This window comes from Moesziomyces antarcticus, assembly GCF_000747765.1.
Source record: "Moesziomyces antarcticus DNA, scaffold: scaffold_v10001, strain JCM 10317, whole genome shotgun sequence".
Classification (NCBI taxonomy): Eukaryota; Fungi; Basidiomycota; class Ustilaginomycetes; order Ustilaginales; family Ustilaginaceae; genus Moesziomyces; species Moesziomyces antarcticus.
This window is the reverse complement of record NW_014639009.1, coordinates 1-22,547: the sequence shown is the minus strand read 5'-3', so window position 1 is coordinate 22,547 and position 22,547 is coordinate 1. Positions and strand designations below refer to the sequence as shown.

The following is a 22,547-nucleotide window of genomic DNA, read 5'->3' as shown; positions in this document are numbered from 1 at the left end:
GGACATTGAATCGAGGATAATCGTTGGTGTGCGCATGCCTGACTTGCGAGCAAAGCTCAGCGGTCGTTCAAGCAGACTCGAGGCCGGAGAGCACCGATTGGTCCACCTGCACCACAGCCCCGTGGCGCATGCCGGAAGGAGAGAGAGCCGGGTCGCAGGCGGCGTAGGGGATGGTGTAGAGATCGGTCGTCTGGAAACACGAGTAGCCAGGTCCGCCGTAGTTGTCCTCCCACAAGTAGAACTTGGAAGGGTTGAGGATGTCACGTTGGATCGCAGGTCCTTCCCACACCACGTTGACCGGCTTACCGATGCGCTGCCACGTGCCGAAGAGCCCCCCGGACGTCTTGTCCATCACCACGCCTGTGCCGCCGCTGACGTCCGAGTACCATCGAACCATGTTGCCGTTGCCCAGATCGAGGATCTCTTGGTCAATCACCTTGTTGCCGAAGTTGGCACTCTCCCATCGCTTGGGCGTGGTAAAGTTGACCAGATCCGTCGTGTGCGAATAGTAGACAAACGGACCTGTGGGCGTTCCAGTGTGACCAGTGTCCGAAGCTGCGTACGTCTGCGATGCCCAGAAAACGGCATAAGCGTTAGCCGCAGGATCCCACGTGGCGGACGGCGCCCACACGTATCCCGCCGTTGAATCCATCAGCTGCACCAGTCGCTCGGTCGACCAGTTCACACCGTCGCTCGACTCCCAGACGTGGATGCTACGCGAGCCGTGCGACTGGGCATCGCCCCAGTTAGTCTTGCCGATGTCCAGATCCGTCGCCAGGATGTAGAACTGTACGAGTCACAATGATAGCCGCAAGTCATCAGCTTCCGCCCATCGCTCTCACTCTCTGCAACAGCCCTGCTCACCTTTCCGTTGACTCGGTTCTGGAAAATGTAAGGATCACGGGCACCTTTCGTACCCAGGGTGGGTACCAGCTCGCCCTTGGAACCCGACACGGCACTGAAAGTGACAGGCGCACTGGCCTTGGAGTAGTGAAGATAGACGTGGGGTACGTCGCCGAGGAAGGTGGCCGAAAGGAAGCCGGCAGCTCCGCTGGCTCTCTCTTGCAGCATCGTGCCGTTGATTTCAGGTGCAGGCAATCCCTGTACGAGACGAGCGCCTGAGATGGCGAGCACGACGGCGCTTAGAATGGCGGGGAAGGATCGCATCTCGAAGATGTTGCGTGGCTTGGAGGAAAGGGGACGAAGCAAGGCAAGGAGGTGCACAGCCTGGTCCAATGGAGGGAGGGAGGGATAGGGGGATGAGGCTCCAGTCGCATGAATGCCGCGGGCTTATATCGCCCGTGTGTCACCGCTGCATTGCCAGCTGCAGACGCCACTGTACCACGGACCTGGAAAGCAGTCTGCCAACAGTAACTTTCTACGGGATAAACGGTGATCTCGCTACTCTGTGCGAAGCCTAGTAGGTCTCGTGGCCGTTTTCGGCAATCTCTAGAAGATTTGGTACGGAGGCTGGCCGAGCAGAACGGCCGATCGAGTGTGGGGCAGGATCAGTTCGGCCTCGCGACAAGCGCGCCAGGATCGGCAAAGTGAATATTTTGCGGGGCCCCAGCCAGCTGGCTTGAAGTACCTGCTGCCAGGCTCGGTGGACAGTTACAACCTCTCCGCCCTTACACACCTGCCTGACCCGCTTTACAGACGCACGGGAAACTTGTACTGGCTGCGGCATTCTCTATGCCTCGCTCGCGAATCTAGCTGTCCGGATGAGAGGGATGCGAACACGATCACTCGGCTAGCGACTAGTTCGATCGGCAAAAGGGAAGCTACATCCGAAAACAGCTTTTTGGTGCTGATCTGCGGTTCTTACCGCAAGCGCTTTTCCGGCGCTAGCTGAAGGATACGTGCGTGGCGCGGGTAAACGTCGGCATCCTCGGGAATCTCGGTCTACACATTCCATTTCTCCGTACCAGCCTCAGCACCTTCCCTATCCTGGGCTCGGTCATCCTCTGTCGCATTTTACCAGGGACCAACGACGAAAGGCTGAAGATTTTCTCATCTCGCCGCCTGCTGGCGGCGTCACCGGCGATTTCTAGACGCCGCGCAGCCTTTCAAATTCGAGGGGTCGGCCGCTTTGAGGAAACGCACCACCACGCAAGTCCGGGGTGCGGCGTTGGAGGTCCGAACGACGCACAAAGAGCCCCTTGACGCCGAACAACGGGCCCAAGGCACAAATGCGAAAGCATCGGCAATATGACAGAGACAGAACGCTAGCCTCTTACGCCTGCATGGAAACACATCGAGCATATGCGAAGCCCGCATGAGCTACGTTTCGAGCTGCAAGACGATTCTTTTCTTCTGCCCTGGTCTGCGCATGTAAGAAGACGACGCAGCCCTCCGATCTGCAGACATAACAATGGTCAGCGCCTCAATTCCGACACCCACTCTGCATACCCGAACCCACCGCCTTCTGAATGGCGTTGAACAATGAACACACCGATCGGATGCCAGTGCCGGACCTTCTCACCAAGCTCATTACCAGATAATCCTATGTGCAAGAGGGTGGCGAAAGAGATATCGGCGCCTTGATTCCATATCAGAGCTTTCATACAAAGTCTGGGTTCGTTTTGTGCTTGGAGCTTCGTCCACATGACCCCCAAACAGCCTCTCTTGCCTTGATCCTGCTCAGCTATGTCTGCCGTACCTTGGTTCTCTGCTCTTTTCCTCGTGTTGGTAGCTCGTCAGGCTGCGTCCTTGCCTCTCGAAGCTCAACAGCACAGTCCTCTGCACGGGCGGGTTTCCGTAAAGTGCAGCTCGCTCAAGCAGCGAGTCAACTGGAACTCCCTATCCGCGGCCCAAAAGCAGTCGTATTTCGACGCGGTCAAGTGCCTCACGACCAAGCCTTCTCAGACAGCTATCAGCGCCTCGCAGAGTCTCTACGACGACTTTCCATCCATTCATATCCAGCAGAACCACAACATCCACTCTGTTGCAGCCTTCCTACCTTGGCATCGCCGCTTCGTGCAGGCTCGCGAGAAAGCGCTTCAATCATGCGGATACACCGGTCCTACGCCCTACTGGGACTGGACCAAGGCAGCCGACACGGGCAATCCGAAGATCGACCCCATTTTCTCGCCTATCGATGGCTTTGGTGGAAGCGGCGATGGCGAAAGCCCCAATACTGTAACGCAAGGTCCCTTTAGCCATTTCGCCCTGGACATAATGCCGGGCGACGATGACGAACCTTACAGCGACCCACACATGCTCCGACGCAACTTCGAGAACAACCCTTTTCTGATCGGCAATTTCAACTCCACCGCCGTCCAAAAGGGACAAGCGATCGCTGCCTTCAACGACTATCGCTACTATGTAGAAGGGACCCCTCACGGCGCCGTGCACCAGTACATTGCTGGCGACATGGGTCCAGCCTCCTCACCGAATGAGCCGCTCTTCTTCCTCCACCACGCCCAGATCGATCGACTCTGGGCCCTGTGGCAAGATGAGGACATCAAACGTCTCAGCGACTATGCGGGCAATCTTCCAGGCGCCAGCACCCATGACGGGCCCTTCCAGGCCACCATCGACGATATGCTGCCCTCTTTTGGCAATCTAATCGATCAAGTCTCGGTCCGCAACGTTATGGACACTCGGGCCGGTGACTTGTGCTATGAAGTAAGTAAAGCGCGGCAACTTGGCCCGCGACATCCTTGCAAAATCGGACTAACACTGTTCTGCCTTGCAGTGTGTTTGACTGCCGCGTTACTACATCGAGCCCAGCACAGGCCCAACGTCGGCGAGACATGTCGTATTGAAGTAGGCAAAATACAAATGAGATGTAGTGGCAGGAAACGTGTTAGGACGAAGGTTCGAAAGGAAGCTTGGCTGAGCATCATAGTGGATTATCTTTCAAAGGCCATTCGATGACAAAACTTGTCGAGATTGTAGGAGCGACCTGGTGCGCCCACCGCTGACACTCATCTTGTTGCTGCGGCGGCGGGCAAGACCAGCTGCAAAGCCAGAAGGCTCATGAGAACCAGCGGTAGGAGCATGTTCGACACTGTGATCTTAGAATCGCTTCCAGCTCCATTCGAAGAGCCGGTATTGGCCCCGTTGTTGGACTCGGAGCCATTTACGATGGCACCACTGATCGAGACGTTCCTCCCGACATCACAAGTCCATTGATCGCCCGCAGAAGACGGTGGTAGGAGCGGCTCGACACAGCGTTGCCACTCGGTAGGTCGTCGTGCGAACTTCTCGGCGACCTGGCAGTAGACGATGCAGCCTTCATACTTGCGTGGTGCCGCTGCGCCTGCTTCGCTGGCATCGTACTGGCTTCCGTTCAGCACTGGGCCAGCACAGCAAGATTGGATCGCAGACGCACCCGAGGAAGAGGGCGAAGAGCCGACATACCCGCAAAACGGACGTTCTGCCGCGATCTGGAAGGCCGTCGAGGTTGGAAGCGCCGTGCCGTTGCACACTGCCGCCCCTGTTCCAGACATCTTCGTGCGATGATCGAAGAGCTTGGGGATGCGATGGATGTGCGTTTTGCTGTGTTGCCTTGTAAACGGGCTGGTATGTGGGCACGTTCCTACCCAGAGAGCACAGAAGAAAGTTGTGCGTAAAAGGAAGGTGCGAGGCGGTGGGTGGTGGGAGTGTTGCCCCTTTTCTACAACTGCCACTCGTTCATTCTCAGCAAAGTGTCTTGACACCCTTTTGCCAAGAGGCAGACTCGGGGTGAATTCCGCGGAAATCAGGCTGCTTGCATCAGTGCGGATGATTGGCGTCATATTTCTTGGCAGAGTTGCTGTGCGTATGTGAATGCGAGCTCTCGGGCCAGCAAAGAAAAAGAAGAGCGGTGCTCATCGCATCAACATAAACGCGGCAAGTGAGACTCACTAGGACGTCTTGGCGATGCGCTAGGATGTGGAAAGGATTGACCTGGCATTCATGCATTGAGGCAGCAGCTCGTGGAATGCAGTCAGCCTGCTTCCACACGGAAACGACCCGCACGGCTACTGTACAAGCACGCTCGGAATGGGACGCAAGGGCGAGGGCAAAGTACTGAATGGCGAAGAAACTCGCCGCGCCCGCCTTCCAAGGGAGCACGACGACGTCATTCCGGCATTGTCTGGCATTTCCGGTCAATTTTTGCCTGGGGAAATCGAAGGCATGGCGCAGATCGGCCAAGTGCGAGCCGAACGCTTCGGATTCGGGAATATGCAACGCTGCGCGGAGCAGGTCTTGGCGTTCCGACCTTCCGTCGAGCCCTTCCAAAAACGCCGCGTCCATCCAGGAACGCCTCGCCAGCCAAGTCGGGCTGCAATAGCACAACGATGTGGACCCTGCCCCTCTAGCTGAGTAGAAGCCGCTCTGAAAGTTCCGTTCCACGTCTCCTGCCACTGGTACGCCCTGGTACGCCCTGCATTTGATTCGCGTCGACAGCTGTTGTTGACGTGCCTGAAAAAAAAAAGCCGTAGAACAACCGTTGCATGTTCCCGGGTTCCTGAGCCACTCGACCTCGCTTCCCAGAAATCCCGAGAACATCCTCCGAGTTTGCTCCCCCGGCGTCGATACATCTGTCTGCTGAAGATAGACACTCGCTCGTGGTGACGTTTGCCGCCTCCAAGCATTCACCGTCAGGCGGGACCTTTCCCACGCCATCTTCCATGCTCGCCAAAACGCATTTTCGCCTACACTTACGTGTGCCAAGAACTTTGTTGTTGCCTCTCTCTCTCGTGCTTGTGGGACTAATGCTGGGTGCGAGACGTCCGGAAGGAGAGGAGAAGAGGAAGAAGTTGAAGAAGGTGACAGCTTTTCTCCAAGTCGGTCACGAGACGCAAGGCGAGACACCACGGATGATCTCGGCTTCTGTGTCACCGCAGCTCGCAAAGACTTGCGGACAGGACGCTCAAGCGAGAAGAAGACCCCCTGCAGATCACTTGGTATAGGAACGGAGACACGGGAAAACTCGTCTGCCTGAGGCTCGCGCACTCCCCTCGTCTCGATGCTCATCGCCTCTTCGGTCGCTCTGGGTAAGCAACGTTCGCAGCCATGCTCCAGCAGGATCGAGTCAACAATTCGTCTGACGTACTTTCCTGCGATCTCGACGGCGACCGGGGCAGGCTGTTCCGACATCCTTCGATCTGGCTGCTCGATCTTAGCGGCAACGCAAGTTCTGGCAAACATTGAAGCAGAAGATTTTGGCGGCAGCTGTTGACGCCAGTCCTGCGCCAACTCCAAGCATGCCCGACCGCATGTCTGGAAACTCCAGGAGAGCTTTCTGAGAACCGTCTGAACACTTAAAAGAGGGGCTTGAAAGAAAAGTCTTGAAATTTGTCGCCCAGCACACAATCTCCCTTTCCTCTTCTGATAGCAGCATCTTCTTTGACGCGCTCTGTACCCCTCCTGCGCCCTTCTCGCCTTTGCCATCCTTGCCGAACGTCGTCATGCAGCGCACCACCTCGCTTGCCCCTTGGGTTGCCGCCGCCCTGCTCCTCGTTTCAAGCATTGTCCAGGCACAGGAGGCAGATCTCTGCCGCGACTCGGGATGCCAGGACTGCCCCGTATCAATTTACGGCAACCAACCTTATCCTGCCTGCGCAGGTGAGAATAGCTCTGTTGGGCTTCGTGACTCTGGAATGGCTTACCAAATTTTTCATCCCTCTATCCTCTTCTTCATATTCTGATTATCGATTCGACGCCGGCAAGTCTACGATTCGGGCAACTCGCTGACGGACAACTTTGACCCACCCTTCAACAAGCAGCTTTCGACTTGGGAGACGTACTGGAACATCCAGAACTTCACGCCAGACTGTGCGACGATCGTACGTTCGCCCGCCGATGTCAGTGAGCCAGGATGCGGCAAGGTTGTTGGCGTCTTTCGCAATCCAGTATGCGCTCCCATCTTTGTGGAGGCGACCTACATGCTTTCAAGCTGCTGCGGTACCGCCGAGTGCAACGAGGCTACCGGCGTAGGTGCACGCTCGACTCGTCGCGGCACGTCTGAGATGTTTGCAGCTCTCTTCAAACGCCAGGGCGGCGGCGGCAGTGCGCTCCTCCTCGTTGGAAAGGATGGACGCGTGATCGAGCCCAAGCAAGTCGGGTACCCACCTGAATACAGAGGAGAGCGTCTTGACGAAGCTACTCTGCGCAGCAACATGCTCGGGCTCGCTGCCAGCTCCGTGTCCATCGAATCACGCGGCAGCGTCACCGACCATTCAGACGGCAACGGCGAGAACAGCAGCAGCAACAGCAATTCGGTCAAGCGAGACCTACTTCGAAAGCGAAACTGCGACAGCTTCGAACAGCTACGCACCTACACCAGGTCTGGAGACACTAGGCAGATCTCCGATGTGCAGGAAGGCCCTGCCGACGTTTCGTCAGGCGGGACTCAAGAAGTCAGCACCACCACGTCATTCTCCTCCTCTGTCGGAGACCCCTTCGGCATTGCGTCGGTCACTGTTGGCTTCGATTTTGCTGAAGCCACCAGCACCACCCTCGAGTACACCATGTCGGTCCCGTGAGTAGCCCACTTCCGTCTTGCGCAGCCGAGCTTGACCTCTGCTCTTCAACATCGTTTGCTCACCTTGCTCATCTTGCTTCTTTTGCTCATTTTCCTCGTCTTCTCGCTCGCCCGCCACATGCTCGCTCTCCCACCTACACAGGGCTGGCGTGTCTGCCAGCATCGGCTGGACCCCGATCTTACAGTGCGTGGAAGGCCGTATGGATAGGTGTGATGACGAGGCTGGTAACGGAAGTGTTGGTGAGGTCTGCACGCCCCAGCTTGACGCCAATGGTAACGCAATCGGAGAACGCAGCCTCATCTATTCGTCCTGATCTTGCTCAAATGTATCCCTTTCCTGGCTTTTCTGTATCTCTCTCAGCTCACATTTTGCGTCCTTTATTCTTGTCTGTCTTTCGCCGTTCCACTTCAGCGAAGAGCGGAAGCATGCTCCCTCACATCCGAATATGTCTGCGATTGCAGAAACACAGTTTTGAAAGCGTGTTGTTTAATTTGGTGAGCGTAGCTTCCCCGTGCCGTTTCAAACCGAATCGCGTATCCAGCCCCCAAGATTACCACCGAAACATTCTGTTTGGCGGGTGGATTCGGGGCGTCGAGTACCGAGCGAACACACCACGGGTCACCCAACACGGAGCCCACCCTCCGACAGGAGCCCCCTGAAACTTACCCGGCTTGGGTTTTCTGTGAACCCACACTACAAACCCAATCCAGCCCGAATGGGTCCGCAGACGACGTATTCTCATGTTTAGGATAAGATCCGCGCTTTCACTTTGACCTAGTGGTATGCCGTTGTTCGTTGCTGTTCGAGACGAGCACGCGCCCCCGCCAAAAAAAAATCGAGAGGAAATTCCAAAATTGAGCAACGAACAAAAATTGAGACTGGTCTGGTCAGTGACAAACGCTTGGTCGGGGTAGAAAATCCAACAATTCCAAAATCCATTTTTTGGCTGCGACAAACACCATTGCGCCTCCACCTGTTCGTTGCTCCTCCAAGTGTTTGTTGAAATCTTGGAAACAGATTTATGGTACCAATTAAAACTGCCATTGCAATCTCTGAGCGTGCACACCAAACCAATTTTCCGTTGAATGTGTGGCCGTCCACTCAAACCAGAGTTTTCGTACCAATTTAGAGCACCACCTGCAAGCTCCAAGCGTGCTTGTTCAGACCAGATTGTCTGGTTGAACCAGGATGTGGGAGCAGGATTAATCTGCCACCCACGAGTCCAGAGCATGTTTGTGGGTATCCAACTGAGAGTTCATCTCGCTGGACCAGGTTGTTGGTACCTAATGAATCTGCCACCCACAAGGTCTGAGCGCAGCGGCTAACATCAAACCAATTTGCCACCAAACGCTTTTCAACTGGCTCAACCAGATTCCTGAAATTTTGCGATGGCTGTGAAATCAGCAGCACTACAGTACAAAACTGTACTGTACCTTAGCAACCACCTTTATTTTCTGCCTGTGACTCTTTTTTCTTCCTTCTTTTTCTTTCCTTTTTCTTTTTTTCCACCGCGCAAACAGACAGCTTGTCTCCGACCCCAGCAGCTGGCCTGCTGGACAGGTCAAGGCTGAAGAAGAGGAGCTTGAGACAAACGCTACTGGCTCCAGCATGGAGTCAGCCTCTGCCTCGGCTGCCAATGCAGCTGAGCTGCCTCTCGAAGCAGCTGGTTGTGCTCTACCCCCCGCAGCCAAGGTTGCTGAAGCAGCTGTAGCAGAGCCTGCCCTTGGCCCAGAGGAGGTTGCCCGACTTCTTGCTGTGTTCCACTTGCGGCTGCTTGAACATCCACGTGTACTTCGGTGCACAGGTACTGACTGCAACCTCAAGCAAGCTCTCAATTCCAGTGTGGATCCTGTCTTGGACCACATCAACAAGCTCCATGGCTTGCGCCTGGAAAAACAAATCAAGGAGCTGCTCGACAAGCTCCTTCAGCAACTGAACCTCGCCCATCCTCTCTATGTAGACATTGGCAACGCTCATCTGCCCGCGCCACAGGTCAAGGAGCTGGCTGCATCCAGCAAGAACGGCAGATGTGTGTACACTCTGGTATCTAGGACGTCCATGCACAACCACCGCAAATCTCACAATGCAGCCTTCAAGAGTGACGACCAGGAGGATTTTGGAGTCCAGACCCCCGTGCCCGTTCAGCTGCTTTTCAAGTTGGGCAAGAATTTGAGGTATCTGTTGGTTGACCATCAACCGCAAGCTGCTGCTACCCTGGCTGCTACTATCGCCAACACGAGCACTAGAGGATCCAGGTCATCGTCTCTGAGCTGCGGGAGATGGTTTGCGCAGCACTGACCCAGGCCAAAGATCTTCTTCGAGGGTTCTGCCTTCTTGGCAGCAAGGTGCCTCTCCATGTGGATCTGGACCGGATCAACGACAATTTTATCAGCAGCGTTTCAGGCTATGGGCTAGCCACAGCAGCAGCAGCGGCGGCGGCAGGAGGAGGAGGAGGAGGAGGAGGAGGAGGAGGAGGAACTTTCCGACCTTTCGTTGGGTCCACGCAAAAACTCTTAGGCCGTCCTAGAACGCCTCCGCATTCGATTTGGGCTACATCAGCTCAATAATACAGTCTCTGCACTCTAACCTAGCCGAATCGAAACCGCTCTGAACGCTCTGTCCTCTTCCTTCTGCCACCAGTACAAGCTTCAGCTGTTTCGCTTCGACAGCTGGTGTTGTCGTACCTGAAATGGTCAGCCGTGAATCACCCCTCGCCTTTTCCCGGGTTCCTAACCCGCCCCGTCTCGTTTGAGACCAATTCGAAGTTTTCGTTCCGACCTTCGACTCTCGCATCCATCCAGAGAGACACTAGATCCTCGTCGCAGCTGCCGGCTCGAAGCGTTTAGCGTTGTCGTCGCTCCGCCTCCCCTGGTGGCTCGGCGGCGTACCTCGCAAGTCGACCATGGGCGGCTCCATGCGCGACGGCCTCCCCGAGCTCGTCGACACTTACCTGGTCCCGTCGACAGCCAGTTCTCATGTGTGACGCGCCAAAGGCCTACGAGAGCCTTGTGACCGGTAGGGCGTTGGGCAAAGCCACGGTCAATATTGGAGAGCGAGGCGTGGGGACCCTCTTTGAACAGGATGTCATCGCATTCGGCCAGTTTGTGTCTCTCTTTTTGCCGCACTGAACCGCTCCACAAGAGCAAATGAGATCGGGGGCCGGACCGAGCGGCGAGTCGATCCGTGGATATCCGCACCAGAAAACCAGCGGCGGCGGCACAATTCACACTTTGATGCTAGAGATCAAGGTTTCTGAGCAATCAAGGTTTCTGAGCAGAGTTGTCTGTCCACCGTTACGACCGACCCCACCCTTCGTGAGGCAGCACATCCGGCAACGCCAACGGTACCACTCGGGTCGACTTGCCTGCGCAGCGAGCACTCGTCTCGGTGCCCGAGCGCTATCCGCTGCGGTGATATACAGTATTTCCACCCAAAATTCCAGCCTGAATGTGGAGCAACGGATTTTTTCCCCTGTGACGCGAGCAGCTGGGACGTGGAGGATGGCGCTTTTGGGTGGTCAAGATCCGTGTAACGCAGAACTCCCGCTTTCTTTCCCACCGCCTACAACCACGGGAGCGGAGCCAGATCCCAAACACTCGGGGGGCCCTAATTCGGCCACATCCACGCCCGACGCTCTCGGCCCGCGATGTGGCACACCTCTAGTCGGTTCCTGTCGTTCATGCACCGTGTACGCACCTGGCGGCATAGCTGCTTCGTAAGTACCGCTAAACCGCCGCCGCTCGACCAGAGCGTGCACGCCCTGAACACTTATAAGATCTGAAGCGCCCGGTGCACTTTAATTCCCCCCTCCCCCACCCCATTTTGGCCTCCCTAGTTCAAATCCTTTCCGAGCGGGTTGAGAATTAAAGTACAGAGATCGATTCGACATGCAAGTGCAAGGGCCGTTTGCGTTTCCCGTGCGCGCTGCTAACGGCGGCGGCGAAGGGACTACAACAGACGAGCTGCACGTTGCCGAGCAGCAGAGGGAGGCGGCCCTGCGCGCGCTCGCGGTGCGCAACCCACCACGATGGCTCTTTGTCGCACCTGGAGCGTCGCCAGAGTCCGAAGACGAGCTCAAGCTGCTCCTGCGTGCCGACTTTGAGCGCCACCACATCTACTGGAATTCGATCCGTTGGCACAAGTACGTCCCTTTGACCCCTCCCTCACCTCCACCTGAACACTCACACCCCCTCCGTAAAGGTAATATCGTCAACTCACACTATATCTCTCTGGCATGATCTGCATGTTGTGCATCTCTTCGGTGTTGTTAGCCATTTGCTGCACCATGCGGTGGTGATCTATACGCTGGGGGCGCGGCCGGAGCGGCTGACGGAGCTGTTTGCGCAGCACGCGTCGTTCGCGCGGCCGCTGATGGCGCCGCTGGCGCAGCCCATCACGCGGCACAACTGGACGCGCATGCTCGGCCTCGAGTCGTCCTACTCGAGCTTCCTGCTCTTCTTCCTCGCCGAAATTGACGTGCGAGGCGCCGTCGCCACCATCGAGCGCTACGTGTTTGCGCAGGACGCCAACGCGCCCGGTGTCGCCATGCTTGCGCGCCTTTTTTCAGGCATCCTCCATCCCATCATCCACCTCGGCCACGCTCTCGAGTGCGGTGGCAACGACTCGCTTGCTCAAGGTAGGTGCCTCGTTCCAGCACCAGAGACCGGCCATCGAAGAATGTGATTGTGTTGCGGAAGGGGGTTAGGGTTTCGATTGACTGACCTTATCATGTCGTCTCCTTTTTTGGGATTGGTTTGGATAGCATTGGCGGAGACGGCGGTGTCGCACGCCGACATGGAATCCCTCTTTCCGAGCGACGAGGTGTGTGCGATGCTCGAGCAGCGCCCGCGCTCCTCAGTGGCGGTGGAGGAGCATCGGCGGCAGACCGAGCAGGGCGTGGTGCCCGAGTTCGACGTGCTGGCGTCTTCGCAGCTCGACGCGCGCAAGTATGCCGGTACGAACGCGTTCGAGACGCTGGCGCACCTCGACGCCGCGCCGCACCTCGACGACTGCGGCGACATCAAAGCGGGCGACACGGTCATCGCCGGCGCCCACTCGCACGGCGCCGCCATCGCCGCCATCGCCCGCCGCTGGCGCGTCGACATCGATCAAGGCTGGACCGACGTCTGCCTCAAAGCGGAGGAGCTCATCTGGCTCATCACCGCTATCCTTGGCACCACGTCCAGCCCCAACGAGCGGCTCAAGATGGACTTTTTTTTGTAAGCAGCCACTCCCCTTTCCCTTTTCTCCGCGGACAGGGAAGCCGTACTGACATGCAAAAGCTCTCTTGGCTCTCCTTTTCTGTCTCTTCGTGGGGTTCTGCAGCTGCCACCTGCAGACGCCGCTGTTTACGTACGCTGTGGTGCTGCCGCTGCTGACGCCGTGGAGTCGGGTGGCGTTCCTGACGATGCACTTCCGAACGGCATGCTGTTCGTGGGTGTCGCGCGGCAAACCTGCGCTCCGGTTCAGCGAGCTGTGCCTCTCGGGCGAGCGTGCCGAGCTGCGCGTGCCTCCGGCATCGTTTGAGCCGGCCTCGGTCGACTACACGCGCGTTCGCCAGGGGTGGGAGCGCGAGATCGAGGAGCACAACCTCTGGTGGAAGATCGGCCAGCGCGCGGCGATGCACCTCGACGAGCACGTCGCCAAGTCGCTGCGCGTGCTCATGTGGTGCGGCGCGCGCGTAAGCAGCCGCCGCCGCGGCGTGCCGTCGCTGCTCCTCCCGAGGGCCGAGCGTATGCCGGACCCGAGCAGACTGCCGCACTTCACGCCGCGCGGCACGCTCGATGCGCACGTGGAGCCCGGGTCCGAGTGGGCTCCCAGGCAGAGACGCTCCATAGCGCCGCAGAGCGTCGCCCAGATAGACCATACGCTCTTTCTCCGCACTGCCCTGCTCGTCCTCGAGGCGCTCCCGATCATCGACGCCGATAAGGCGAGGCGCTACAAGGATGCGTACAAGCACGACTGGTCGCTCCTCCCCACAGGCAGGCAGGCCGCCTACCGCCTGGATGTCTGGAAACTCCTCGCTGGCAAAGAGGCTACTCCGGCAAACCCGCCCACCGACTCCAACCTCTGCTAGAACGCGTCCCTCGCACACCTCGCACCTCGCACCTTGTACCCTACACCTCGCTCCTTGTACCCTGCTCATGGCATTGGATGCTCTACACCTACCAATCGAGAGTCTCTGCTAGCCCTTGAGTCCTGCTTTGCATTTGAGATTTCGTCACATGCCCTTCTTCGAAACCCCGCGAAACCGGGTCGTGGTCAGGGGCCATTTTGGGTGTGGCTGCGCACGTCCATCCAGATCATCTTTCCAGTTCGGGGCTTGTCTGCCTTGCCGCACCGTGCATCGTGCAAAGTTTCTCATGTCGAGCAGGAACTTTGGAGTGTGATTGCGCATCGTCTATCGAAGCCACGCCGATCCCTTTTGTGTGGGAGCAAACAAGGAGAGAAAAGATAAGATGTTGATGTGAAGCGTGGAGCAACGGGGGTTTAGGCGATCTTCTGTACGGCGGGCGACTCTTTGATGGTCTCGGCGGTCTTTTGCAGTAGGATCTGGGCCTGGTCGTAAATGGAGAGCACGCCGGCGGAGGCGACGCCACGGAGGATGTTGGCGCCTGCGCCGCGCATGAGGCTGTGCGCGCCCTCTGCCTTGATGATCTCTGCGAGAGCGACGGCAAAGTTCTTGTAGTTCTGGCCCGTGCCCGAAGTCATCATCATGCGGCGCCTGACCGTATCGAGCGGGTACGACGCAAGGCCAGCCAGAGCCGTGGAGGACCAACCGAGGGCGAACGAGGCCAAAAAGTTACCCTCCAACGGTCCGACGAGGACGACGGGCTTGAGAGAGTCGTACAGACCAAAATAGAGACCTCTATACACGACAATGCCGACGACGGACGGCACAAAGCCACGGTACAGGCCGGCGATGCCGTCCGAAGCGAGCGTCTTGCGGTACACATCGAGGAGGCCTTTGAACTGGCGCGTGCCGCTCGCGCCCTTGGCGTCGTTGGCCAGCCGCGTGCGCGCATAGTCGAGCGAGTAGACAAAAACCAATGACGTCGCGCCCGCCAGCCCGCCCGACGCAACGTTGCCGAAGAACCACTTGCCGTACTCCGTCTTCTTGTCGTAGCTGAAGAGCCGCTTGTAAAAGTCCTTGAACGCAAAATTGAGCGCCTGCGTCGGAAAGTAGCGGATCACATTCGCCGTGTTGCCCCGCCAGAACGAGACAAGCCCTTCGCTGGTGTAGGTGCGCGAGAAACAGTTGACCACACCCGTGTACGGATGGTCCAGCCGTCCCGCCTTCATCATCGCGTTCTGGTTCTGCAGCAGCAGCTTGACCCTCTCCACCGGCGCAGCTGCCGTCTACAAACCCACCAACAAAGTGTCAACCCGGACGGAAATACATCAGCGCTGGCCCTTCAGGAACAAGCTGCTCGAGATGGAGGCTTCATTGTGTGTGGGGGTAAGTTACCTTGGAGATGGCTGCCGACACTCCTCCGAGGAGGAAATCGGCCCAAAAATTGTTGGACCCGGCATGCGTGTTCGACATGGCTTCAGCGCTTGTCAAGCCTCTATATGACTCGCAGGAGGATCAGAAAGTGGAGTAGGTATGGGTGGTGGTGTGGAAGGAGGAAGGGGAGAAGGAGGAAGGGGGGCAGGGAGAAGGAATCGTCGCGTTTCCGGATAGCCCTCGACGGACGATGTGAACAAAGCGCTCCGGCCCCACTTGGCCGGGTCGGCAGTAGTACTAGCACACAGCGCGAAGGGAGAGGGAAAAGGAGGGCGGGGGAGGGGGGCAGGCAAAAAAAAGGCTGACCATGTCATCATCATTGAGGACGACCGATTGGCAAGCGTGAGAGAGTCGAGAGTTGCCCTGTGCGAGGCTAGGATGGCGATGCTGTCGAAAAGTGCGCTGTCGATGCGTATTCTACGGGCAACAGGTCTGTTTCTTTTTACTTTTCTTCTGTTTTGTCCTCCCTTTTCTTGAAAAAATTAAAATGTCTTACTTTTTTCGGGCTGCACGGTCCATCTCGGCCCCCGGGCTCGACGCGGGGCCTCTCTCATCCGTGGTCCAGCGATTCAGGGTCCGACCGTTCGACGTGGTGTCAGCCGGCCTTCGACTTTCGCTCACGCGTGGTCGGAATGCAAGAAGAAGGCGGGTGCGGCTCGCCGTCACGCTCGCTCGGCTCGTCGCTTGACCGGCTGTCGACTTTGGGATCAGTCCGGCAACCTTCTATCGAGACCGTTACCAGGTCGAGTATAAGTAATGCCTGCTGCAGCTCCACGCACCTCGAGCCAGCCTAGGTGAACAGCTGGCTACCGACAAAGCAGATCCAGCGGACCCGATCTTTAACGCATAGGAGCAGAAGTTGGGCATGGAATCGCAAGCTCACGATCGGACGGCGGCGCCTGCCTCGCTGCTGGCCCGGCTGTACGCCGGTGTGGCGGTGACGCTGGCACTGCAGCTCTACCGACTCCTGATCCTCGTCGGACGCTTCCACGCCCACTGTCTGGCCACGCGATCCTTTTCGAGCGGAGGCAGCGCCAAGCAGCGCGAAAAGGTCGAGACGTACCCGCAAGAGGCGCTCTTCGGCTACGACTGGTACGTGTGGCGCTTCATGCTGCCCTTCATGTGGCGCGCCGATACCGAGCTCCCCGCCCAGATGTACGAGGCGACGATCGGCCAGCGCACCATCGAGATAGGGCCGGGCTCGGCCTACTTTCCACGGCGCTCGGCGGCGCTGCGCCGGCTGGCGCAGAGGTCGCTCGTGGCATCGCCGGCGGCGGCGGGCGCACGGCTGAGCTACGACCTGCTCGACCTCAACCCCATACCTTTGCAATACAGCCACGCACGCCTCGAGCGTCTTTGGTCGGACGTTGCGCGCGGCGTCTCGGGCGCGGGACTCGTGCCCCACCCCCCCACCGTCGAGGCGTATCCTAACACGCGCAGGCTCGCTGCAGACATTACCAGCCTCGAGCAGCTGCAGAGCGTGCTGGCGGCCAAGGGTGTCGAACAACTGTACGACACGCTCGTCGCCAACCTGGTCATACACTGCATCCCCTACGCCGCCGTCGCCGACCGGGAAAATGGCCACGAGCTCGCCAGACGCAAGATGGCCGCAATCCTCACGGGAATGGCGAGCCTGCTTGCGCCCGCCGGTTCGCTGGTCGGATGTACTGTGCTAGGCCCCAGATGCGCCGGTTGGACGCACGACAGCGCCTACTCGGAGGCGGCGGCCATCGACGCCAGCGCCATGCTCCGTCGTATTGGCATCTTTGCCAACGAGTACGACACGCTCGACGCCTTCACCTACGGCGCCAAGCTCGCCGGCTTGGAGATCAGTGTCGCTCGCGTCACGGGCAACCTGCTCACCTTCCACCTCGTCAATTCCAAGCCTCGCGACGCGAAACCTTAGCCCTGTACACTCCTCCCTGAAATGATACATTCGCTCGAACATGCGTCTCACCGTCGCACATACACTGTAATCGAAATCTCTTCAACGGCTTTCTTACGAACGCCAGCTTTTCAAAATTGCCGCTCCTTTCTCCTCTCCCAGCAGACGATTTCCGAGATGCATCGTGCGATTCGGCGTTCAAGGAAGGGGTTCGCTAGTGAGGAGGCGATTCGGCGGCGTACGAGGCGGCGTGGTCGTCGTTCCACTCGGGCGGCTGACCGACCATGATGCGCGAGCGGGCGACGTCGATGAATTTGGCCTCGTCCGGACGCAGGCAGGCGGCGTACTCGTGCTCGGCGAAAAAGGCTTTGAGATCGGCCATGGACGCAAGCTCAAACATGAGGATCCCGTCCCATTCGTCGTCCACCCTGGGCTTGTCCAGCTCCACCTGCGACGGATGCGAACTGAAAAATTCGGCCATGTCCAGCTGCAGCATCGCCTGCGGATGAAACTTCCCCAACCCCCCGGGCGGGCAGGATCAGCAAATGGTAAACACGAAGAAAACGTCGTCAGTCAAGCATGAAAGGGTTAGAGGACGATGGTGGTGTTTTTTGGGGGGAGAGGGGGCGTGGCTTACCTGTTCCACCTTCAGGATGTACAGCTTGCACTTTTTAAGGTGGCCCACCTGCCTGCGGTGCTCGCCGCGCCAGTATGCGAGAAAGTCCTGTCGAGTAATATCGCTCCGTCGCTTGAGCAGAAAGTAGACCTTGACGCGGCTCGACAGTCCGTCTGCCTCCTTCAGCATTGTCATATCGTTTCGCGGCTGGTGCGTGGTGCTTGGACCTCCTTTCGATGCTATCACATTCGTGTGCTTGTCGACGACACAGGAGGATACGAGTGGATGAGAGTTCGGATGGGTTGATGGACATGGGAGTGGCGACCGGGTCCCCTCAACGCTGCATCCCGGTCGGCTGGATCCGCATCGCTGTGGAGCGTGCAAGGCCGTCAAGCCGGTACGTTGCCTTTGAAGAGCTCCCTGGGATTCTAGAGGATTTGGCCGAGCCGCATCCCCTTCCCGCGTTTGGCCCTGGCAAAAAGAGCCATGTCACACGCGCCCTGGCTAGCTAAGACGGATCGTTGCGGCGGTCAGCGATGCCTAGGTGTGTTGCAGCGATTCACCGGTTGGACGACGGGGTTGGCATGACGCGAAGGGGACAGACGCTTGTGTGAATCAGTGCCCGCGGGCCGAAAGGTACCGCTTCCAAGGGCCCTGCATTCGATTGAAGAGCCAGGGTCTTCGTGTCGCTCGTCGCACCGCGAAAAATTGACGGAAGGGCGGCGGCTGAGCAGTACTCGACAGCGGCCGTGCACCCAGACCAGCCTTCTCGACTTTCACCTGGCAACACAGATATATCGACCACCTCGGACGGACACCAGGCGGCGCGATGGTGATCCGTACGTACCTCCCTTCTACATACAATTCGGACCGGCAACACCGGAACGGGACGACCTAGGCTCTGATCGACCTCGCACGCACAGCGCTTGTTATCCTTTTCTTTTTCGAGATGTCTGCCTGGACGGCGTACGTGGGCACGCGGGTGGCCGAGGTGCGCGCCCATTCGGACGAGGGCGTGCAGCTTGGCGTGGCGCTGGTGATGGCTCTGGCGACTGCGATGCTGGTGTTCGCTCGGACGCGCCAGCAACGCACGGCGGTGTTTGGCGACCCCAAGGTGGCAAATGCTGCGCTGGATGGGCTGCCTGCGTGGCCGGACGCGCGCCACACGCTGCTCAACTCGACTTGTCCGGACACGGAGCACTTTGAGCTGCTGCGGCTGCACGACGCGCTGGCGTCGCCCATCGTGCGCACTGGCCCCAACCAGGTGCACATCGCCGACCCCGCGTCGCACAAGCTCGTGTTTGCGCAGGCGACGCGCTTCGAAAAGGCGCCACTCTACGACCTCTTCAACGCCGAGCCAGGCAAGGCGAACCTATTCAGCTCGCGCGACGCAAAGCACCACGCCTCGCGCCGCCGCATCGTCTCGCATGCGTTTGCGCCCAGCTCGCTCGCCGAGTTCCGCGGATTCATCGCAAACCGCATCGCAGCGCTCGTCCACAGGTTTGACAGGGCCGCGGAAGGAGGTGCGTACGAAGACGTGTTTGCCGCATACCAGCAGTTTACCGGCGACATCATCTCCAAGTTTGCCTTTGGTCGCGAAGACCACATGGTGGAAACCGGTACGTTCTCTCCCTCCCTCACCGTCTTCCGCGCAGTGACATTGAGACGTTACAGCCTCGACTGCGTTCTTTTCGCTGACCGCTCGTTCTGTCTTGTGTTTTGTTGGCTGGCAGCTCGGCTGAACGAGCTGCTTCTGGGCATTCGGAGCCGCACAGGGTCGCTGCCACAGTCGCTGTTCGTGTACCAGTGGCTGCGTCGTGTGCCGTTGGGGCTGCACCTGGTGAGGCTGCTGCCCCCTGGCCGGCTGCGCACTGACCTGGAAGGCATCCGCGACCTGAACGCGCTCATGACGGGCTACATTGACGAGTTCTTGGCTACCAAGCGGGACGATCCCCACGAGGTCCTGCACAAGCTGATCCACGCGCGCGATCCTGTGACGGGTGAGGGGCTGGACAAGCAGACGCTGGTGGGCGAGTCGCGCGGGCTTGTCGTGGCGGGCGTCGAGACGACGGCGGCGGCGCTGACGTACCTGACGTTCCAGCTGGCGACGCATGCGCACTGGTACGCGCGCCTGCGCGACGAGCTCGCCGAGGTGATCCCGGACCAGGAAACTTTCGTGCGCGACGTCGAAAACGCCGTGCCCGAGGAGAGGGCCGTGGTAAAGCTGGCGTTCTTCAACGCGCTGCTCAAGGAGACGTTCCGCTTCTACCCGGCGGGCGTGCGCCCCTTCCCGCGCACCGTGCCACCCGAAGGCGTGCGACTCGAATACGGCGTCTTCCTCCCCGGTGGCACAGAGATTACGTGCAGCTCATGGGTCCAAGGCCGCTGGGACCGCGCTTTGTGGGGCGATGATTCAGAGGTGTTTCGTCCAGAACGCTGGATCGAAGCGCAGCAGCAATCATCCGACGACGACCACAAGGACGCGCCCGGTCGGGAAGCGCTCCGCTCGGCAAGGTACGCCGCCATGGCGTCAAGCATCACCACCTTCTCCAACGGCCCGCGCGGCTGCATCGGCCGCAACCTCGCCACGCTCGTCCTCCACCTCACCTGCGCAAGCGTCTTTCGCTGCCTCCAGCCGGGCGTTAACCTTGATCCGCAAGCCACCGATCCTCCCGTCAAGACGTCCGAGCACGACATGGAGTATATCGGCCCCTTTGTCGGCAACCCGAGAGCGCACAAGCTCGAACTCAAATGGGCCACCGCCACCGCGTCCTGATCCCACACTTCTTATGGCGCGCGTCGCGCGAACGAAGCTGCCATGGAATCAATATCGTACACGCTGCTAACTCAGCAATTTCTCCTAGCAAGTGATACGGTAAAGAGCGGAGAACGATCTTGCGCCAGAGCATCGCTACAAGGAACCAAAAATAGTAGAGTCAGGATTGTTGAGACTATGAATACTTTCGAAGCATGCAAAGAGAGATGCGATTGAGGCAGGAAAGCAGGATCAGGTGGCAAACTTGCTCGAGCGACGCAGCCGCTTGCCGTAGATGTAGAACAGGATAGGGATGGGGAGGAGGGCGACGCCGATAAGGCCGATCACCGTGTTGGCCCACTGCAGTCCGAGGTTGACCATCATTTGGGATCCGAACAGCGGGAAACCTGCACCAAAGAGGGAGCGGAGGAGCGAGTTGGCGGCGAGTGCCGAGTTCGCGTAGGCGAGGTAGGCGTCGATGAGGTAGTTGAGCGCCTGGAGGAAGAGAAGAATAATGCCGCAGCCGATGGGGACGAGGGCAAGGGTGGGGACGATCCAGTGCACCGAGGCATACGTGGTCCAGGCGTACCACAAGCAGCCCACGGGGAATACGACGGCGCCGACGATCATGGGCAGTAGCCGCTCCTCGGGGACGGGCTGGCTGTTGTTGAGCTTGCACGTGCGCACGTAGCGTGGATTGAAGCCGACCATGACAAGGCAACCGAGACCGCATCCGACGAGCAGTGCGAGGAAAGGCAACGAGCCTACGCCCTCGCTCCAGCCGCGCACCTCGACGTAGTGCACTGGTAGGCTGCCGAAGAGCAGGTAGAGGATGCCGTAGATGAAGGCGACGTAGATGGAGAGCAGGAGGATCATCGGCTCGACCACCAACATGACGATCGGCCGAGTGAGGTACTTTGTGACGACGACGCGCGCATCGAACGCCTCCTCGTCGAGCTGCGCATGCCAAGCCCACTGGCGCGTCTCGAGGCGGCGGTGCTCGGCCCTCTTCTGAAGGATGCGCTTGGCGTACGTCTCTGGCAGGGCGACGAGCAGCACGAGCAGGAAGGCAGACCCCACGATGGCGGTGAGGTACTCTGTCCATCGCCAGCCGAGGTGCGACTCGACGATAAAGCTGCCGAGAATCGGACCGAACGTCGGCCCGGCGAACGTGGCGAACGAGTAGATGGCGATGGCGATGCCGCGCTGTTCGAGCGAGCTGTAGTCGGCCATGGCACCGCCGGCAATGGAGAGCGGGCCGCATCCAAACACGCCGCTGAAGAAGCGGCAGATGAGCACGGTTTGCAGATCCTTGGCGGTGGCGGTGGCGAGCGAGAAGAGCACAAAGCCAAGGTACGAGATGAGCATGGGCGGCTTGCGTCCCTGGCGCTCCGAGAGCGGGCCCCACGCCAGCGGGCCGATCGCATAGCCGCACAGAAAGAGCGTGATGCCCAGCTTGCCCACCTCGTCCGAAACGCCGAAGTGCTTGGCCACAGCGCTCGACGCCGACGAGTACACGGACGACGCAAACGTCACCACCACAACCGCGAATGAGAGAGTCAGCGTGATGCCGTGCTTGCGCGCCGTGCTCCAGTTGAGCGGATTCTCCGGGTCGTCCGTCCCGTGCCAGTCGACAAGAAACGCCTTGTGATTGCCATCCTCCTCCTGCTTGGTCGTCGCTGCGGAGAGCGACTCGGCTTGCTTTTCCATGTGGTTTGCGAGATCCGCACGCGCCTCGAGGTTGTGATCGGACCGGAAAGACGCTGTGGAGGACTGTACGCTCGGGCTGCTCGACATGGGCGTATCCTGTACCGATCCGAGTGCGGTCGGATGGGGTTCATACGATGGAGGGGACGGTGGGCAAAAATGGACAAGGTGAAAAGCGACACGCACTGTAGATCGACATGTCCGGGCCTGGTGCTCATGGTGGCATCGGCGCCGTCCCAAAGGCCAGGCCGCCGGTGAGACGAGCAAGGACACGATCCGATCCGGCTCCGTTCATTGCCGCACGGGTCATGCGCTGATGGGGACGGTCAGGCACCGGATGCAACGGGGGCCGAGGAGCGTCATGAGATCGGGGGCCGACGGCGGGTAGTTGGACGGTGCGTGTGGCGGTGAGAGCGGGAAGTTAGGGCTAGAGCCCTGCTGGATCGCAGTGTTGGACAGCTTGCTTCCAGAAGCCAAGGGTTAGGGTTAGGGTTAGGGGTTTAGGGTTTGGGTTAGGGTTAGGGTTAGGGTTAGGGTTAGGGTTAGGGTTAGGGTTAGGGTTAGGGTTAGGGTTAGGGTTAGGGTTAGGGTTAGGGTTA

General features: G+C 58.9%; 9 protein-coding genes across 9 annotated transcripts, besides 10 other annotated features; 5 read left to right on the top strand and 4 right to left on the bottom strand.

Annotated features, from left to right (window-relative positions):
* Positions 1-67: 67 nt before the first annotated feature.
* Positions 68-1,167, bottom strand: PAN0_001c0011 (glycoside hydrolase family 43 protein; the record flags this gene model as incomplete). Its single annotated transcript, XM_014803631.1, has 2 exons — positions 68-787; positions 865-1,167. 2 exons carry the CDS (start codon positions 1,165-1,167, stop codon positions 68-70), a joined length of 1,023 nt encoding a protein of 340 aa, XP_014659117.1.
* Positions 1,168-2,646: 1,479 nt separating this feature from the next.
* PAN0_001d0010 (monooxygenase) lies at positions 2,647-3,772 on the top strand (the record flags this gene model as incomplete). Its single annotated transcript, XM_014803630.1, has 2 exons — positions 2,647-3,627; positions 3,728-3,772. The coding sequence occupies 2 exons, from the start codon at positions 2,647-2,649 to the stop codon at positions 3,770-3,772; spliced, it is 1,026 nt and encodes a 341-aa protein (XP_014659116.1).
* Positions 3,773-3,929: 157 nt separating this feature from the next.
* Positions 3,930-4,283: a sequence feature (In-frame stop codon was detected at splice-junction site;~hypothetical protein).
* An 82-nt stretch (positions 4,284-4,365) lies between these two features.
* Positions 4,366-4,543: a sequence feature (In-frame stop codon was detected at splice-junction site;~hypothetical protein).
* Positions 4,544-4,851: 308 nt separating this feature from the next.
* Positions 4,852-4,871: a sequence feature (In-frame stop codon was detected at splice-junction site;~hypothetical protein).
* A 100-nt stretch (positions 4,872-4,971) lies between these two features.
* Positions 4,972-5,412: a sequence feature (In-frame stop codon was detected at splice-junction site;~hypothetical protein).
* A 243-nt stretch (positions 5,413-5,655) lies between these two features.
* Positions 5,656-6,141: a sequence feature (In-frame stop codon was detected at splice-junction site;~hypothetical protein).
* Positions 6,142-6,197: 56 nt separating this feature from the next.
* On the top strand, positions 6,198-7,791 carry PAN0_001d0008 (uncharacterized protein; the record flags this gene model as incomplete). Its single annotated transcript, XM_014803629.1, has 4 exons — positions 6,198-6,211; positions 6,332-6,558; positions 6,664-7,474; positions 7,620-7,791. The coding sequence occupies 4 exons, from the start codon at positions 6,198-6,200 to the stop codon at positions 7,789-7,791; spliced, it is 1,224 nt and encodes a 407-aa protein (XP_014659115.1).
* A 916-nt stretch (positions 7,792-8,707) lies between these two features.
* Positions 8,708-8,757: a sequence feature (In-frame stop codon was detected at splice-junction site;~hypothetical protein).
* A 241-nt stretch (positions 8,758-8,998) lies between these two features.
* Positions 8,999-9,733: a sequence feature (In-frame stop codon was detected at splice-junction site;~hypothetical protein).
* Positions 9,734-9,819: 86 nt separating this feature from the next.
* Positions 9,820-9,975: a sequence feature (In-frame stop codon was detected at splice-junction site;~hypothetical protein).
* A 143-nt stretch (positions 9,976-10,118) lies between these two features.
* Positions 10,119-10,170: a sequence feature (In-frame stop codon was detected at splice-junction site;~hypothetical protein).
* A 120-nt stretch (positions 10,171-10,290) lies between these two features.
* Positions 10,291-10,461: a sequence feature (In-frame stop codon was detected at splice-junction site;~hypothetical protein).
* Positions 10,462-11,365: 904 nt separating this feature from the next.
* PAN0_001d0006 (uncharacterized protein) lies at positions 11,366-13,554 on the top strand (the record flags this gene model as incomplete). Its single annotated transcript, XM_014803628.1, has 4 exons — positions 11,366-11,619; positions 11,750-12,114; positions 12,241-12,697; positions 12,804-13,554. The coding sequence occupies 4 exons, from the start codon at positions 11,366-11,368 to the stop codon at positions 13,552-13,554; spliced, it is 1,827 nt and encodes a 608-aa protein (XP_014659114.1).
* A 413-nt stretch (positions 13,555-13,967) lies between these two features.
* Positions 13,968-15,024, bottom strand: PAN0_001c0005 (carrier protein; the record flags this gene model as incomplete). Its single annotated transcript, XM_014803627.1, has 2 exons — positions 13,968-14,837; positions 14,947-15,024. The coding sequence occupies 2 exons, from the start codon at positions 15,022-15,024 to the stop codon at positions 13,968-13,970; spliced, it is 948 nt and encodes a 315-aa protein (XP_014659113.1).
* Positions 15,025-15,850: 826 nt separating this feature from the next.
* PAN0_001d0004 (uncharacterized protein) lies at positions 15,851-16,891 on the top strand (the record flags this gene model as incomplete). The annotated part of the gene is made up of 1 exon (XM_014803626.1): positions 15,851-16,891. The coding sequence occupies one exon, from the start codon at positions 15,851-15,853 to the stop codon at positions 16,889-16,891; it is 1,041 nt and encodes a 346-aa protein (XP_014659112.1).
* A 193-nt stretch (positions 16,892-17,084) lies between these two features.
* Positions 17,085-17,675, bottom strand: PAN0_001c0003 (uncharacterized protein; the record flags this gene model as incomplete). The annotated part of the gene is made up of 2 exons (XM_014803625.1): positions 17,085-17,369; positions 17,508-17,675. 2 exons carry the CDS (start codon positions 17,673-17,675, stop codon positions 17,085-17,087), a joined length of 453 nt encoding a protein of 150 aa, XP_014659111.1.
* Positions 17,676-18,435: 760 nt separating this feature from the next.
* PAN0_001d0002 (cytochrome P450 monooxygenase) lies at positions 18,436-20,262 on the top strand (the record flags this gene model as incomplete). The annotated part of the gene is made up of 1 exon (XM_014803624.1): positions 18,436-20,262. One exon carries the CDS (start codon positions 18,436-18,438, stop codon positions 20,260-20,262), a length of 1,827 nt encoding a protein of 608 aa, XP_014659110.1.
* A 231-nt stretch (positions 20,263-20,493) lies between these two features.
* On the bottom strand, positions 20,494-22,038 carry PAN0_001c0001 (uncharacterized protein; the record flags this gene model as incomplete). Its single annotated transcript, XM_014803623.1, has 1 exon — positions 20,494-22,038. The coding sequence occupies one exon, from the start codon at positions 22,036-22,038 to the stop codon at positions 20,494-20,496; it is 1,545 nt and encodes a 514-aa protein (XP_014659109.1).
* Between the last annotated feature and the right edge of the window lie 509 nt (positions 22,039-22,547).